The sequence below is a fragment of the Archocentrus centrarchus genome, unplaced genomic scaffold (assembly GCF_007364275.1).
Source record: "Archocentrus centrarchus isolate MPI-CPG fArcCen1 unplaced genomic scaffold, fArcCen1 scaffold_76_ctg1, whole genome shotgun sequence".
NCBI classification, from domain to species: domain Eukaryota; kingdom Metazoa; phylum Chordata; class Actinopteri; order Cichliformes; family Cichlidae; genus Archocentrus; species Archocentrus centrarchus.
The window spans coordinates 422,069-436,510 of record NW_022060289.1 but is presented as its reverse complement, the minus strand read 5'-3'; the positions used below and the strand labels follow the sequence as shown (position 1 = coordinate 436,510).

At 46.8% G+C, this 14,442-nt stretch overlaps 2 protein-coding genes across 2 annotated transcripts; both read right to left on the bottom strand.

The window, feature by feature from the left end:
• Window positions 1–1,473: 1,473 nt before the first annotated feature.
• On the bottom strand, window positions 1,474–3,759 carry LOC115777805 (zinc finger MYM-type protein 1-like). The gene is made up of 4 exons (XM_030725801.1): window positions 3,751–3,759; window positions 2,784–3,646; window positions 2,602–2,707; window positions 1,474–1,911 (listed from the first exon to the last, which is right to left on the bottom strand). Exons 1-4 carry the CDS (start codon window positions 3,757–3,759, stop codon window positions 1,474–1,476), a joined length of 1,416 nt encoding a protein of 471 aa, XP_030581661.1.
• A 1,535-nt stretch (window positions 3,760–5,294) lies between these two features.
• On the bottom strand, window positions 5,295–14,234 carry LOC115777804 (uncharacterized). The gene is made up of 4 exons (XM_030725800.1): window positions 12,470–14,234; window positions 12,167–12,402; window positions 5,441–8,772; window positions 5,295–5,303 (listed from the first exon to the last, which is right to left on the bottom strand). The coding sequence occupies exons 2-4, from the start codon at window positions 12,363–12,365 to the stop codon at window positions 5,295–5,297; spliced, it is 3,540 nt and encodes a 1,179-aa protein (XP_030581660.1). The 5' UTR covers window positions 12,366–12,402; window positions 12,470–14,234.
• Window positions 14,235–14,442: the final 208 nt, after the last annotated feature.

Here is a 14,442-nt window from a genome sequence, read left to right as displayed (position 1 = left end):
TTTGAGTGTGTACAAAACTTTAGGTTTAAATAGTTAAATGATAGAGAGTCAAATATAGTTATTTAAGATAAAAGCATGACAGAAATGGAGGCCTTAAGTAAAATGCTACATCAGTCTGAGCCACTGACAGAACAGGATCCTTTTTACTCCTAAATAGGTTTTTGAGTTCATGTAACCAGTGACTGTTGTCTGCCACACACACAGGCTGGGTGGGAACCTCGAACCAGGGCCGGTATTTTAGCGCCAAAAGGTGTGGACCAGTTTTTCTAGATTAGAAATGTTGTCATGTGGTGAGTGTATGTGAAGTCTGAACAAAGGCTGTCCTACCAGTTTATGGTAGAAATATTCTTACTGATGCAAATGAAAACAAATGAGGTTCATGTGTATGTTTCTGATCAGACTGTCACTCCAGCATCCTTTAGTAGTGTTGTAGTACTCGAGATTGGTCTTGGTCTCGAGTACTACACTATCCTTTAGTGGGAGCTTTGTTCACAGCCCAGCCCTGTGCAGCTCGCCTTGCATTTGCCAGAGAGAGAACTGGCAGGTCTGAAACTGGCACACCATTCTGTTCACAGATGAGAACCGGTTCACGCTGTGCAGATATGACAGAGATGTGAGCCAGACATTACGCTGCCTGCAACATCATCAAGAAGGAGTGAGTTGGCAGTGGGTCAGTGATGGTCTGAGGGGGTATATCCTTAGACGTTTGCACAGACCTCCACATGCTAGGCGAGGTGAAAACCTCAGATCCACTGTGAGACCTTCCTGAATCCAACGGAGAACCTCAAGGACATTGTGTTGTGCATTCAGAGTTACCAAATCGTGCTGCAGACTGAGCAGGAGCTCACTGATGGCCTGATCCAGGTCTGGGAGGAGTTCCCCCAGGACACCACCCACTGTCTCATCAGGAGCATTCCCAGATGTTGACCATGGTACCAGTAGTGACAAGGACACCAGCAGGGAGGGATAGAGACAGCGCCTGTGGCCACCACCTGCAAAGCCATTCCCTTTGTGGGGGTTGTGTCTCCAGTTCACCTGCTGTCACACCAAAGCAGGTGAACTGGATTCATAATGGTTTCCTCACCGAACAGACTGATATCCCTGGAGCTGATCACACTGCAGAGACAGTGTTAGTTTGTTTGGAGCAGGGTGCTATTATAATATGACATCCTTGGAACAAAGGAGGAAATAATAAACTCAAAATAAAAGCATGAAGAAAAAAAGAATTGGTTTTAGCATCAGCTGTGATCCAAATCCAAACCAGACTTCACTGTGAATGAAAATCAAAGTGCAATAAACTGGCTTAGACCGTCACACAGTGGCGGCTGGTGCTAAAAAAACTGAGGGGGGCGCGCACAAACAAACAAATGAAAAACAAACAAAAGAAATCTTAAAAAATAGCACTATATGAACATGAATTTTGCCCTCCTTTCCTTCTGCCCTGCAAATTTCTCAATTACATTCTTGTTAAAGTCAGTCATCTCTGTGACTAGTCTTTTCTCCATTGACAGCATGGCCAATGCATTCAGCCTGTCCTGAGTCATTGATTCTTTTCAGAGTTGAAAAGCACCGTTCAGCTTCTGCTGTGGTCATGGGTGTGGTGATGAGGATCTTCAAGAGCGTGACAGTTTCTGAAAAGACTTCTTCTAGATTGTTTTCCATAAACAGCTGGAGTAGGCCCACAGCACCACAACAGGCTTTGAACTCATCCTTGCTGTAGATGAGAGTAAGCTCTGTCTTCAGCTTACCTCCATTGAGCACTGGATAGGCTTTTAAGGTGTTGCTCAGTGCATCTTCAGGAAATGCTGTGTTGTATTGTTCAAATCTGTCCCCCTGCAGGAGTGTGGCACTAACAAGGTGGTTTGTGAAAGAAAAGCGCTCCCTGGTGTGTCCCAGTATGATATCACAGACCTTAAGAGAGAAGGACAAACATGAAGATTATGATTTTAGAATCACATTTTTCATTCTAAATATGAAATGTTATTTTGTCCTTTCTATTAAGTCATAGAAAGAAGGAACACATTTTATTTATAAACTTACTGATTTTAATAACATTTGCTGCCATTTTTTAAGGCTGTGTTATGAAATGTGTTACAGCATTTTTGTGGGACAAGATTATACAAAATTCAGTAACCAAATGTTTTATTCCCCATTACCCATAAACTTCAGTACAACTTAAATAATAAAATATCTTGCTGACAAACAAGAAGAAGAAGAAAGAGCTTTATTTGTCACATACATTTACATGCAGTGAAATTCATTCTCTGCATTTAACCCATCACACACATGGAGTATGTAGTACACACAGCACAGCATGGAGCAGGGGGCAGCCAAAGGGCGCCCGGGGAGCAACCTGGGGGGGTGGGCTTGCTCAGGGACCCACAGTGATGCCAGCCCGAGGATTTGAACCAGGGTCCTCTCAGTGACGAACCCTCTTCTTCTCCCCTAGGCCACCACTCCAGTTACATCAACCATTACATCAACATACCTACACAGCATAGACACAACTAAAGGTATTTCTAACTACAACGCACATCTTCCTAATATATTAAATAACACTACTATAAACCAGTGTAACAGTGATTTTCCACAACAACTCACCTCTGCAGCAATCCTTTCATGGTCTTCTACACTGAGTGTCCGACGCTTCTTCACTGGCTGACTACTACCTACACTGCTTTGTCCAACCATGGAGTGGAGAGAATTTCTGCCAAAGAGAAATACTTACAATATTATAATAATGAAGAAGAAGAAAAAGAAAAATCAGCTATTTAAACAATTACCTGATCTTTTGAATGTCCTGCTGGAACTGTTGGATGCTCTCCTGGATACAGACTGAATCTATGACCTTCTTCTGGAGTTTGGCATAGAGAAGGTCCACATGAGGCATGATATGGTGGAAAAGTTGCAGAAAGAACTTAAAATCCTGATCCTCCAGTAGCATGGCAAATGCTCCAGCCTCTCTGACGGTAATGGGGTCAAAGTCACCAGAGTCTTGTATGCTTTGGAAACAGCGGATGAGGTCCTCTCTGTGCTCAAACACAGTATTGATGGCACGGCTGTGAAAGTTCCATCTGACATTGCTGGATGCTGGTAGTCTGTGGGCCACAACTTTATCAAGAACGCTTGTGTGCTTGGATGATCTGGAAAAAAAGCTGGAAAATCCACTAAGGTTAGAAAAAAAAATTCTAACTTTGGTTATGTGAGAAGTAGCCTGTTGCATTATTAGATTGAGCTGATGAGCATAGCAGTGGATGTAGTGGGCATTTGGGTACACATCTTGTATCTTCTTCTGAACACCTGCAGTGGCACCTCGCATCACGCTGGCTCCATCATATGCCTGACAGATTAGCTTAGCCTTTTGATCCTCAGGAAGAATAGTTGCAAGACGTTCTTTTAGGGCTGTAGCAATGGAATCAGCTGTAGCCGACTGCAGAGGGATAAACTCAAAAAACCTTTCCTGCACAGTGTTTTTGGCATCGATAAAGCGTAGTACAAGCACAAGCTGGCACTGCGTAGCAACATCCACAGTCTCGTCTGCCTGGATTGAAAGAAAATCACTGCTCTGTGCTTCTTTGATTATATGCTCCTTCAGAACAGAAAACATACAGTCCAGTAGCTCATTCTGCACAGTTTTCGAAGTTCCCTTAAACACAGTAGCATTCTCAAGGTGCTCTTTTAGTACTCCATCAAGAGAAGCAACAAAATCAACCAACCCATGAAAGATCCCGGGATTTTCAGAGCTCTTACTTTCGTCATGACCACGCAAGGCCAGCTCAAAGGCTCCACAAAACTTAACACAGTCTATTATTCTAGAAAGGATGTGCCGATTTTTTGTCACCTCTTCATTGTGCCTTCTAACAGCAATCCTGTAGCCTTCATCTAGCTGTTGAGCAATGCTAAGTTTCCCCCAAAAACTTCGCTTCATTGCATTGTCTAGGTGGCTGCGGCTGTTTTCGTGCCGTTTGCATTTTTCTGAAAGATGTTTTAAGTCTCTTACCCCAGTTGTTGTCCACATTGCCTCCGTGCCAGAACTTTGAAATAGCAAACACGGAAAGCAGTAAAAGGCATTGCTTACATCACATCCAGCTAGCCAAGTCCGCTTGTTATAAGAAGAGCTGGAAAAAGCCCGCGTGTAGGATCGTCCACGATCACTTGCCTGCTGCTGAATTTGTAAATTGGGACGATCCGGTCTGTAGCTTCCAGCTGAAGAAAACGTAAGCCTGAACTGATGGTCTCTGTCCTTTATTCGTCAGCTTATATTACATACAGACCAACGTAAGAGCTGAATGAATGAAGAATAAACAACAAAGGCATAGTACATTAAACTATTAGCAACAAAATGTAACAAATATCGTATGACAAACTGAAACAATTGACACATATGATGCATATAATTTTACCTTGTTGCCATCTCTCAGCTGAAGCTAAACTCCTTGTTTACTCTCCCGATTTCTCCTTACTTTGTTTGCCTCTCCTGTCAATCCTTTAGCTTACACTGCTGTTTGCTACGCCTTTCATTACCTTTCGACATCACATGTGAAGAGTTCTTTCCTTTTCAAAATAAAACATCCATCTTTACAGGAAACGACTGAACAGCTAGAATAACAAATACGTATTGCAAACCTTATAACGTTTAAGACATTATGCACTGGGGTCATTTACACTCCCACCAAATTATTTAGTGTTTGTACACAACTTCTCAAACACAAATGATTTCCTCTTGAGAACAACCATTTTCATAACACTACATACACTGTAGACATTCTTTGACTTAGGAACTTTCCAGTATGAGAACCAGCTTGTGAACAGGACATTCCACAACAGACATTTTGTTTATGCGCTTACCTCTTTTGTTTAGATATCTATCACCTACTACCATTTTGACTTTCCTTACGAGTCCATCCCTATCTGATACAGTCTCTGACACTCTTCCAAGTCTCCATGAAGATCTTGACTGCATTTCCTTAGTGTCCATCACTATGTCACCCACTTGAAGGTTTCTCTTGGGTGCATGCCATCGCTGTCTGATCATGATGTTGTGGAGATACTCTTTTCTCCAGCGGCTCCAAAACTGTTCTGCCAAGTACTGCACTTGGCGCCATCGTTTTCTTCCATACAAGTCCTCTCTGACAAATTTGCCAGGAGGAGGTAATGCAACATTCGCTTTCATGGTGATGAGATGGTTAGGGGTTAGTGGTTCCAAGCTATTTGGATCATTCAGATTGTCTGTTGTAAGAGGACGACTGTTTACGATTGTCATAGCTTCATACAATAGAGTCCTTAGAGAAGCATCATTGAGCCTACCAGGAGTGAGTGAAAGCGTGGAGTTGAGAACACTTTTTACAGTCCTTATCTGTCGCTCCCATACTCCACCAGCATGACTAGCATGAGGTGCATTAAAGGCAAAATCACATTGGTATTCTGCAAGGAAGGTTACCACTCTCTTAGTGTCGACTTCCTGTAGAGCTACATTCAGTTCATTTTTGGCACCTACAAAATTGGTTCCCTGGTCACACTTAATTTGTCTGACTGAGCCTCGCAGTGCAATAAAGCAACGCAGACCGTTGATGAGAGCATCAGTTGACATATCGTCTAGCATCTCAATGTGGATGGCACGAGAGCTGAAGCATGTAAAGACCACTCCGTATCTTTTTTGTTCCTTACGTCCCTGTTTAGTCGTGAATGGGCCAAAACAATCCATGCCACAATAGCTGAAGGGTGGCGAGGGCTCTACCCGTTCTCTAGGAAGATCACTCATTCTCTGTCCTTCCACAGGTCTCCTCAGTTTCCGACAGATCACACACTGGCGAATGTAGAGTGAAACAGCTTGACTCATTTTTGGGATCCAATAGCCATTGGCCCGAATTTCATTGATAGTAAAGCCTCTGCCCTGGTGTTTGATCCTTTCATGATGGTGAGCTATTATCAGCTTTGTGACGTGATGCTCTCTGGGGATGATTGTTGGATGCTTAAATGAACTAGGAAGGGCTGACCACCGCAGTCTTCCTCCCACCTTGAGCACGTCATCTCTGTCCAAAAAGACATCGAGATGGTATAGCTTATTGCTTCTTGGTAAAGGATTTCCTTTGCTTAGTGTCATCATTTCTTCCTGGTATGCTTGTCTTTGTAGGTCTCTAATGATCACAAGTTCTGCATCTTGTCGCTCACTTACAGTGGAGTGTGCATCTGATTTGTCCTTTAGGAGTCGTCGTCTGAGACGTGCCACCGCGCTAACAGCATGAGACCAGGATGAAAATCTTACCAGGCGATTAGCAAGACTCCAACACTCCATACCCTTTGTTTGCAACGTTTGAGCTTTCTTAACTTCTGGGTCTCCGATTGGGAGTTCCATGCTTTCCTTTGCTGGAGGGTATATTACCCTTTCCCACAGGAACTTGGGACCCATGAGCCATCTGGATGATAGCAGTTCCTTTATTGTTGTTCCCCTGGATGCATTGTCTGCAGGGTTTTCACTGGTGGGGACATAAAACCACTGCTGCGGACTTGTGCTATTGCGTATCTTTTGCACCCTGTTTGCAACAAAGGTGTGAAAACGCCTTGCTTCGTTGTTTATGTATCCTAAAACAACTTTAGAGTCTGTCCAGAAGAACTCTTCCACATTGTCATAAGTCAGCTCTTCTCTGAACAGGTTACTCACTGTGACTGAGACAGCTGCTGCTGTCAATTCCAGCCTTGGGATGGTGGTGATCTTTGAAGGAGACACACGAGATTTTCCCATGATGAAGGCACAATGAGCATCTCCCTTCTCATTCAAAAATCTCAGGTAGGAGCACTGCCCATACCCAGTGGTGCTTGCATCTGAAAAATGATGCAGTTCCCTTTTCACCACCTGCCCAAAGTTTTCAGGCATGTAACATCTGGCTATCCTTACTTTCTCCAGATTGACAAGGTCCATCCTCCATTGCTCCCACTGTGGTTTCAAATGTTGGGGTAGTGGGTCATCCCATCCTGTGCCTTGACGGCACATCTCTTGCAAAATTATTTTTCCACTGAGAAGATAGGGGGCGATAAATCCTAGTGGGTCATATATGGATGCTACAGTGGATAATATCCCACGCCGTGTAGCAGGTTGGTCCTTCTGTGCAATGCTGAATGTGAAGCAGTCCTTTTTTATGCACCAGTGAATACCTAATGCTCTCTCTGTTTGTGTTTCACTAAAGGCAAGATCCTTTGTTCTTACATTTGTTGCTCGTTCCGATGCTGGTAAGCTGTTTAAGACAGAACTGTCGTTTGACGCAAACTTGTGAAGCCTGAGTCCACCTTTAGCACACAGTTCACGTGCCTCCTGTGCCAGCTGCATGCCCTCGTCCACTGTCTGCACACTCGTGACTCCATCATCTACATAAAAGTCTCTGGCTATGAACTGAGAACCTAGTGGATACACAAGGCTGTTCTCTTTGGCTAGGTGTTTTAGCCCATAGTTTGCACATCCTGGGGAGGATGCAGCACCAAAGAGATGTACTGTCATCCTGTATTCTTGTGGCTGTGCGCTTAGGTCTCCATTTTTCCACCACAAAAAGCGGAGGTAGTTGCGATCACTATTTTGGACCTGAAATTGATGGTACATTTTCTCTATGTCACACGTTAATGCTGTTTGATACTGTCTGAAGCGTAAAAGGACACCAGTTAGATTATTTAGCATGTCTGGTCCGGACAGAAGGTGCTCATTAAGACTGGTTCCTTTATACTTAGCTGAGCAGTCAAACACGACACGCAAGTTTTCAGGTTTCTTTGGGTGATAAATACCATGGTGTGGTATGTACCACTTTTCACCAGAAAGTCCATCATCCTGCACTTCTTCTGCCTCACCTCTCTTGATGATGTCATTCATGTACTTGACGTAATCAATCTTGTATTTTTCATCTCGGGAGAATTTCCTTTTGAGGTGGTTGAGTCGAATCTCTGCAAGTTGTCTGTTGTCAGGCATGTATGGTCTTTCCTTAAAGGGTAATGGCATTTCATAATGCCCCGTCTCATTTTTTCTTATGGCGTCTCTGAGTTTGTCAAGGAAAATGAGTTCTGCTTGAGACACTGTTTTATCATTTCCATTGACTTCCCTGAAATCACTTTCTAATGCACGTATTGCATCCAAGGGAGTCATAGGAGGGATCTCCTTTATGGCAACACGATGGCAGAGGCTGTTCATCATGTCTGTCTCAAAGTGCGGAGCTAGACCACCAACTATGCTCCACCCCAAATCTGTTTGAACAGCATAGGGCTCATTTTCTTTGCCGAGTATCACTTGTCTGGGTGCCAGTGCTCTGGGGCAGTTGTAGCCTATCAGGAGTCCTACTTCACAACTGAGGAGTGGTGGGATTTTGTCTATGATTGGTGATAGGTGACTCCAGCGTTTGACCGTTTCCTGGGTTGGTATGTGTTCACGATTGGCAGGTATATGATCCTTTGTGTATGCAGGGGGCAGTTGAATGTGCGTTGCAGAGCTGTAGCCTCTCACACGGATGCCAGCCACCCTTTCACTGTTTATAATTACGTTTTCTCCCATCATAGTGGTTAGTTTCAGTTTCACTGGACATGCACCCACTTGAAGCTCATGACACAGTTCTTGATCAATGAAAGCAGTGTCGCTTTGAGTGTCTAATAAGGCATAGACAAGTTTTTCGTTATATGGGTTTGCATTAGATGACACCCACACTGGCACAATCATTGAAGTACTGGCAGTCTGTCCATCTCTAGCAACATTGAGTGACACAGCAGTGGTTATCTCTGATATATTGCTTTGTGATGCATTTTGTGTTTGCATTTTCTACTCCTCCGTGAATCGCCACCTTATCGTGGTGGAGGGGTTTGTGTGTCCCAGTGATCCCAGGAGCTATGTTGTCTGGGGGCTTGTCCCCCTGGTAGGGTCTCCCATGGCAAACTGGTCCTGGGTGAGGGTCCAGACAAAGAGCGGTTCAGAAGACCCTTATGAGTGAAAAAACAAGGGAACAGTTTACCCTGCCCGGGATAGGGTTACCGGGGCCCCACCCTGGAGCCAGGCCTGGGGAGGGAGCTCGAGGGAGAGCGTCTGGTGGCCAGGCATTAGCCCGTGGTGCTTGGCCGGGCGCAGCCCGAAGAGGTTACATGGGCCCGCCCTCCTGCAGGCCCACCACCCGCAGGAGGTGTCGTAGGGGTCGGGTGCAGTGTGTGTCGGGCGGTGGCCGAGGGCGGAGGCCCTGGCGGACCGATCCCCGGCTATCGAAACTGGCTATTGGGACATGGAATGTCACCTCTCTGGTGGGGAAGGAGCCTGAGCTAGTGCGTGAGGTTGAGAGATACCAGCTAGATATAGTTGGGCTCACCTCAACGCATGGCCTGGGCTCTGGAACCAGTCTCCTGGAGAAGGGCTGGACTCTGTTCCAGTCTGGAGTTGCCCTCGGTGAGAGGCGGCGAGCTGGGGTGGGTATTCTTGTATCCCCCCGGCTTGCTGCCTGTACGTCGGAGTTTTCACCGGTGGACGAGAGGGTAGTTTCCCTGCGCCTTCGGGCTGGGGAACAGGTCCTGACTGTTGTTTGCGCTTATGCGCCGAATGACAGTTCAGGGTACCCACCGTTTTTGGAGTTGCTGGGTGGGGTGCTGGAGAGTGCTCCATCTGGTGACTCCATAGTCTTGCTGGGAGACTTCAACGCTCACGTGGGCAATGACAGTGAGACCTGGAGGGGCGTGATTGGGAGGAACGGCCTGCCCGATCTGAACCCGAATGGTGTTTTGTTATTGGACTTCTGTGCAAACCACAGTTTGTCCATAACGAACACCGTGTTCGAACACAAGGATGTCCATAAGTGCACATGGCACCAGGACACCCTAGGTCGCAGGTCGATGATCGATTTTGTAATCGTATCATCAGATCTGCGGCCGTATGTTCTGGACACTCGGGTGAAGAGAGGAGCTGAGCTGTCAACTGATCACCACCTGGTGGTGAGTTGGATCAGGTGGCGGGGGAAGATGCTGGACAGACCTGGCACACCTAAACGTATTGTGAGGGTGCGCTGGGAACGCCTGGCAGAAGCCCCAGTCCGGGAGATCTTCAACTCCCACCTCCGGCAGAACTTCGACAGCATTCCGAGGGAGGCTGAGGACATTGAGTCCGAATGGACCATGTTCCGCACCTCCATTGTTGAGGCTGCTGCTCAGAGCTGTGGCTGCAAGGTGGTTGGTGCCTGTCGTGGTGGTAACCCCCGAACCAGATGGTGGTCACCGGAGGTGAAGGGAGCCATCAAGCTGAAGAAAGAGTCTTATCGGGCTTGGTTAGCCTGTGGGACTCCGGAGGCAGCTGACAGGTATCGACAGGCCAAGCAGAATGCAGCTCGGGTAGTGGCCAAAGCAAAAACTCGAGTGTGGGAGGAGTTCGGTGAGGCTATGGAAAAAGACTTTCGGACGGCATCGAAGCGATTCTGGCAAACCGTCAGGCGACTCAGGAGGGGAAAGCAGTGCTTCACTCACACTGTTTATAGTGCGGGGGGGGTGCTGCTGACTTCAACTGAGGCTATAGTCGGACGGTGGAAGGAATACTTCGAGGACCTTCTGAATCCCACTGACACGCCTTCTGTAGTGGAAGCAGAGTCTGGGGATGAGGGGGATGACTTGACCATCACTGGGGGTGAGGTCACTGAGGTAGTTAAACAACTCCTTGGTGGCAGAGCCCCTGGGGTGGACGAGATTCGCCCTGAGTTCCTGAAGGCTCTGGATGTTGTAGGACTGTCTTGGTTGACACGCCTCTGCAACATCGCGTGGAGATCTGGGGCAGTGCCATTGGATTGGCAGACCGGGGTGGTGGGCCCCATCTTTAAGAAGGGAGACCGGAGGGTGTGCTCCAACTTTCGGGGTATCACACTACTCAGCCTCCCCGGTAAGGTCTATGCCAGGGTGCTGGAAAGGAGGGTGCGTCCGTTAGTCGAACCTCGGATTCAGGAGGAACAATGCGGTTTTCGTCCTGGTCGTGGAACGCTGGACCAGCTCTTTATCCTCTCAAGGATATTCGAGTGTGCGTGGGAGTTTGCCCAACCAGTCTACATGTGCTTTGTGGACTTGGAGAAGGCATTCGACCGTGTTCCTCGGGGTGTTCTTTGGGAGGTTCTGCGGGAGTATGGGGTGTCTGGCCCATTGTTGCGGGCCATTCAGTCCTTGTACAACCACAGTGAGAGCTTGGTCCGTATAGCCGGTAATAAGTCGGATTTGTTTCCTGTGGGTGTTGGACTCCGTCAGGGCTGCCCTTTGTCACCGATTCTGTTCATAATTTTTATGGACAGAATTTCTAGGCGTAGCCAGGTGGCGGAAGGCTTCTTCCTTGGTGGCCTCAGAGTCTCATCTCTGCTTTTTGCAGATGATGCGGTTCTGTTGGCTTCATCAGGGGGGGGCCTCCAGCTCGCAGTGGAACGGTTCGCAGCCGAGTGTGGAGCGGCTGGCATGAGAATCAGCACCTCTAAGTCTGAGGCCATGGTCCTCAGCCGGAAAAGGGTGGAGTGCCATCTCCGGCTCAGGAACGAGTTCTTGCCTCAAGTGGAGGAGTTTAAGTATCTCGGGGTCTTGTTCACGAGTGATGGGAGAAGGGAGCGGGAGATCGACAGGCGGATCGGGGCTGCTTCTACAGTGATGCGGACGCTGCACCGGTCCGTCGTGGTGAAGAGGGAGCTTAGCGTAAAAGCGAAGCTCTCGATTTACCGGTCGATCTACGTTCCTACCCTCACCTATGGTCACGAGCTTTGGGTAGTGACCGAAAGAATAAGATCGCGAATACAAGCGGCAGAAATGAGTTTCCTTCGAAGGGTGGCTGGCCTTTCCCTTAGAGATAAGGTGAGGAGTGCGGCCATCCGGGAGGGGCTCAGAGTAGAGCCGCTGCTCCTCCACATCGAAAGGAGCCAGTTGAGGTGGCTCGGGCATCTGATTAGGATGCCTCCTGGCCGCCTCCTGGGTGAGGTGTTCCGGGCATGTCCCACTGGGAAGAGGCCCCGTGGTAGACCCAGGACACGCTGGAGAGATTATGTATCTCGGCTGGCCTGGGAACGCCTTGGGGTCCCTCCGGATGAGCTGGAGGAGGTGGCTGGGGAGAGGGAAGCCTGGGCTTCTCTGCTTAGGCTTCTGCCCCCGCGACCCGGCCCCGGATAAGCGGAAGAAAATGGATGGATGGATGGATGGATGGATGCATTTTCTACACTCACGTGCCTTTCTCCCTTTGTGTCTTTGATGTAACCGTCATCATGAAGGCAGGTAGGGTGCCTTTTCAAACAAGTGTCACATGTGAGGCGGCGTCGACAGTCCCTTGCACTGTGGCCTTGCTTCAAACAGCCATAACACAGCTTATTGTCCTTCACATATGTCCTTTTCTCTGCTAGTGACCGTTTCATAAAGTGTGGACACTTGTGGAGTGGATGTGAGTTTTGGCACAGTGTGCATGGTGAGCCCCAGTTGGATCTGGTTAGTGTCTCGTCGCAGTGTTCATGTGTTTTGGTGTTAAAGACACTTGCCTTGTTTCTTTTTGTGTCCTTCAGGTTCCCTCTATCACTGCGTGACTCGGATGAATGGAGAGCAGAGATGGACGTGACTGGGTTGCAGGCAATTTCTGCTTCCAGCAACAGAAATGCAGCAAAGTCACTGAGACTGGGAAACTCTTTGCCTTCCATTAAGGCCTTTGTAACATGGCGGTTCCATCTGGCAGCTGCCCAGTCAGGAAGTTTTTGTGTCAGTTTTTGATTTTCCTCACAGTCGTTCAGTATTTCCAAACCTTTTACATGAGGCATGGCTAGCAGGCAGGCATTTACAAAGTCGGCAAAGTTCCTTAATCCCTCAGGATCTTTGGATTGTAACTTTGGCCAGTTGGATAGCTTCTCTCTAAATGCTCTTTGAATAACAAATGCCTGACCATATCGTTGATTAAGTTTTTTCCAGGCATCTTGGTAAGCTTCTTCATCATTTCTAAAGAAGGTGCCTTCCAGGCACTTGCGAGCGGGGCCAGTGACATATTTTTTCAAGTAATAAAGTTTATCAGCAGTAGAAATACCCTTTTGGTCTATCAGTGACATAAAGGAGGTTTTCCATTCAATAAAATGGATTGGCTCGCCACTGAATACTGTTGGTTCTGGCATGGGAAGTCTGCTCAGTGTTATACTGTCCTGGACGGCTTGTGCTAGTTGAGCAACTGCAGGAGATGCAGATGACGTGGATATGTTAGGTGAGTGTGATGCAGAAGGCTGAGGGACAGAATCTGGGCTCCTCTGCTCACCTTTGACTGACTGGACATCACTAATTTGCAGTATTTCTCTGTCATAAGCTTCCAATCTCGCTCGAGCTGCTTCCACTTCCCTTTCAGCTTGCAGACGCTCCAATTCGGATTTTTGGATTTCAAGTTCTCTCTTGTGTTGCTCTTCTAAAGCCTTTATCTTTTCTCTTTGCTTTCTTTCCTCTAGCGCGATGTTGTATTCAGCTTCTTTTGCTGCCAGTTCTGCTGCTGCATCAGCCCGTTTTGATGCGATATATGAAGCTGAGGAGTGATGTGTGTTACTGGATTGTGCTGCAGTGGAACCATAAATGGAGAGCGCATAGTCACGATCTAGCAGCTCGCGTAAACGACATCTTTCATATTCAGCATCAAAATCTCCATCAACACCAGTTAGTCTCTTATATATGATTTTGATGATGTCACTAGTTACAGCTTCGCATGCATCAATTTTTTGTCTCAAATTGACTGTTGGAGCTACATGACCTCTTATGTCAGTGTAGAGTTTCATTATGTCATCCTTTCCCTTTTCTAAAATGTCTGCAAGTGATGACAGGTGTTCTTCAGTTGTGTCTGATTTTAGTTTTTCTCTTGCTTCACGTACTTGTATTTTCCACTGTTCATATAAGGTGATGAGTCTTTTTTGTTTTTTACTTACTTCTTCTGTTTGATAAGCAAGCATTTTTTCTGTTGGTATTCTGGTGCGTTCAGAGCGGCGAGGTTCATCTGTAGTGCTTTGGACTTGAGACTGTAGATCTGCCAGCATTTTCTCTTTAGAGTCAATTGTTTCTTTTATTTCTTGCCTTGTTTTTTCAGTTGCATTTTGAAGCAGGTCTTTGTGATCTTGAATTTCCCTTTGTAAACAAACAATCTGTTCATTAATGTCCTCAGGACTCACAGATGAAGCTTGTGTGTTGTCCATTTTCCGTGTAGCCTCTTTTTTCCTTTATCGCCTTTGTTTTCAGACCACTTGCTGCCACCTACTGGCCATCATAGTCGTGCACCTTGAGATCTTGCCACTCCGTCAAGTGGCGTGCGTCGGGTGGTCAAGCTCTTACTGTAGCTTCCAGCTGAAGAAAACGTAAGCCTGAACTGATGGTCTCTGTCCTTTATTCGTCAGCTTATATTACATACAGACCAACGTAAGAGCTGAATGAATGAAGAATAAACAACAAAGGCATAGTACATTAAACTATTAGCAACAAAAT

What these genes read in the sequence shown, in the direction of transcription:
- LOC115777805 (XM_030725801.1), bottom strand. An exon ending in CAGGACATTCAAAAGATCAG is followed by an intron (nt 2,708 to 2,783) that starts GTAATTGTTTAA and finishes TCTCTTTGGCAG; the next exon opens with AAATTCTCTCCACTCCATGG. An exon ending in ATGAAAGGATTGCTGCAGAG is followed by an intron (nt 1,912 to 2,601) that starts GTGAGTTGTTGT and finishes TTCTCTCTTAAG; the next exon opens with GTCTGTGATATCATACTGGG.
- LOC115777804 (XM_030725800.1), bottom strand. Translation starts at nt 12,365, where the DNA reads ATGAAACGGTCACTAGCAGAGAAAAGGACATATGTGAAGGACAATAAG. An exon ending in AAGGCACGTGAGTGTAGAAA is followed by an intron (nt 8,773 to 12,166) that starts ATGCATCCATCC and finishes TGCAAACACAAA; the next exon opens with ATGCATCACAAAGCAATATA.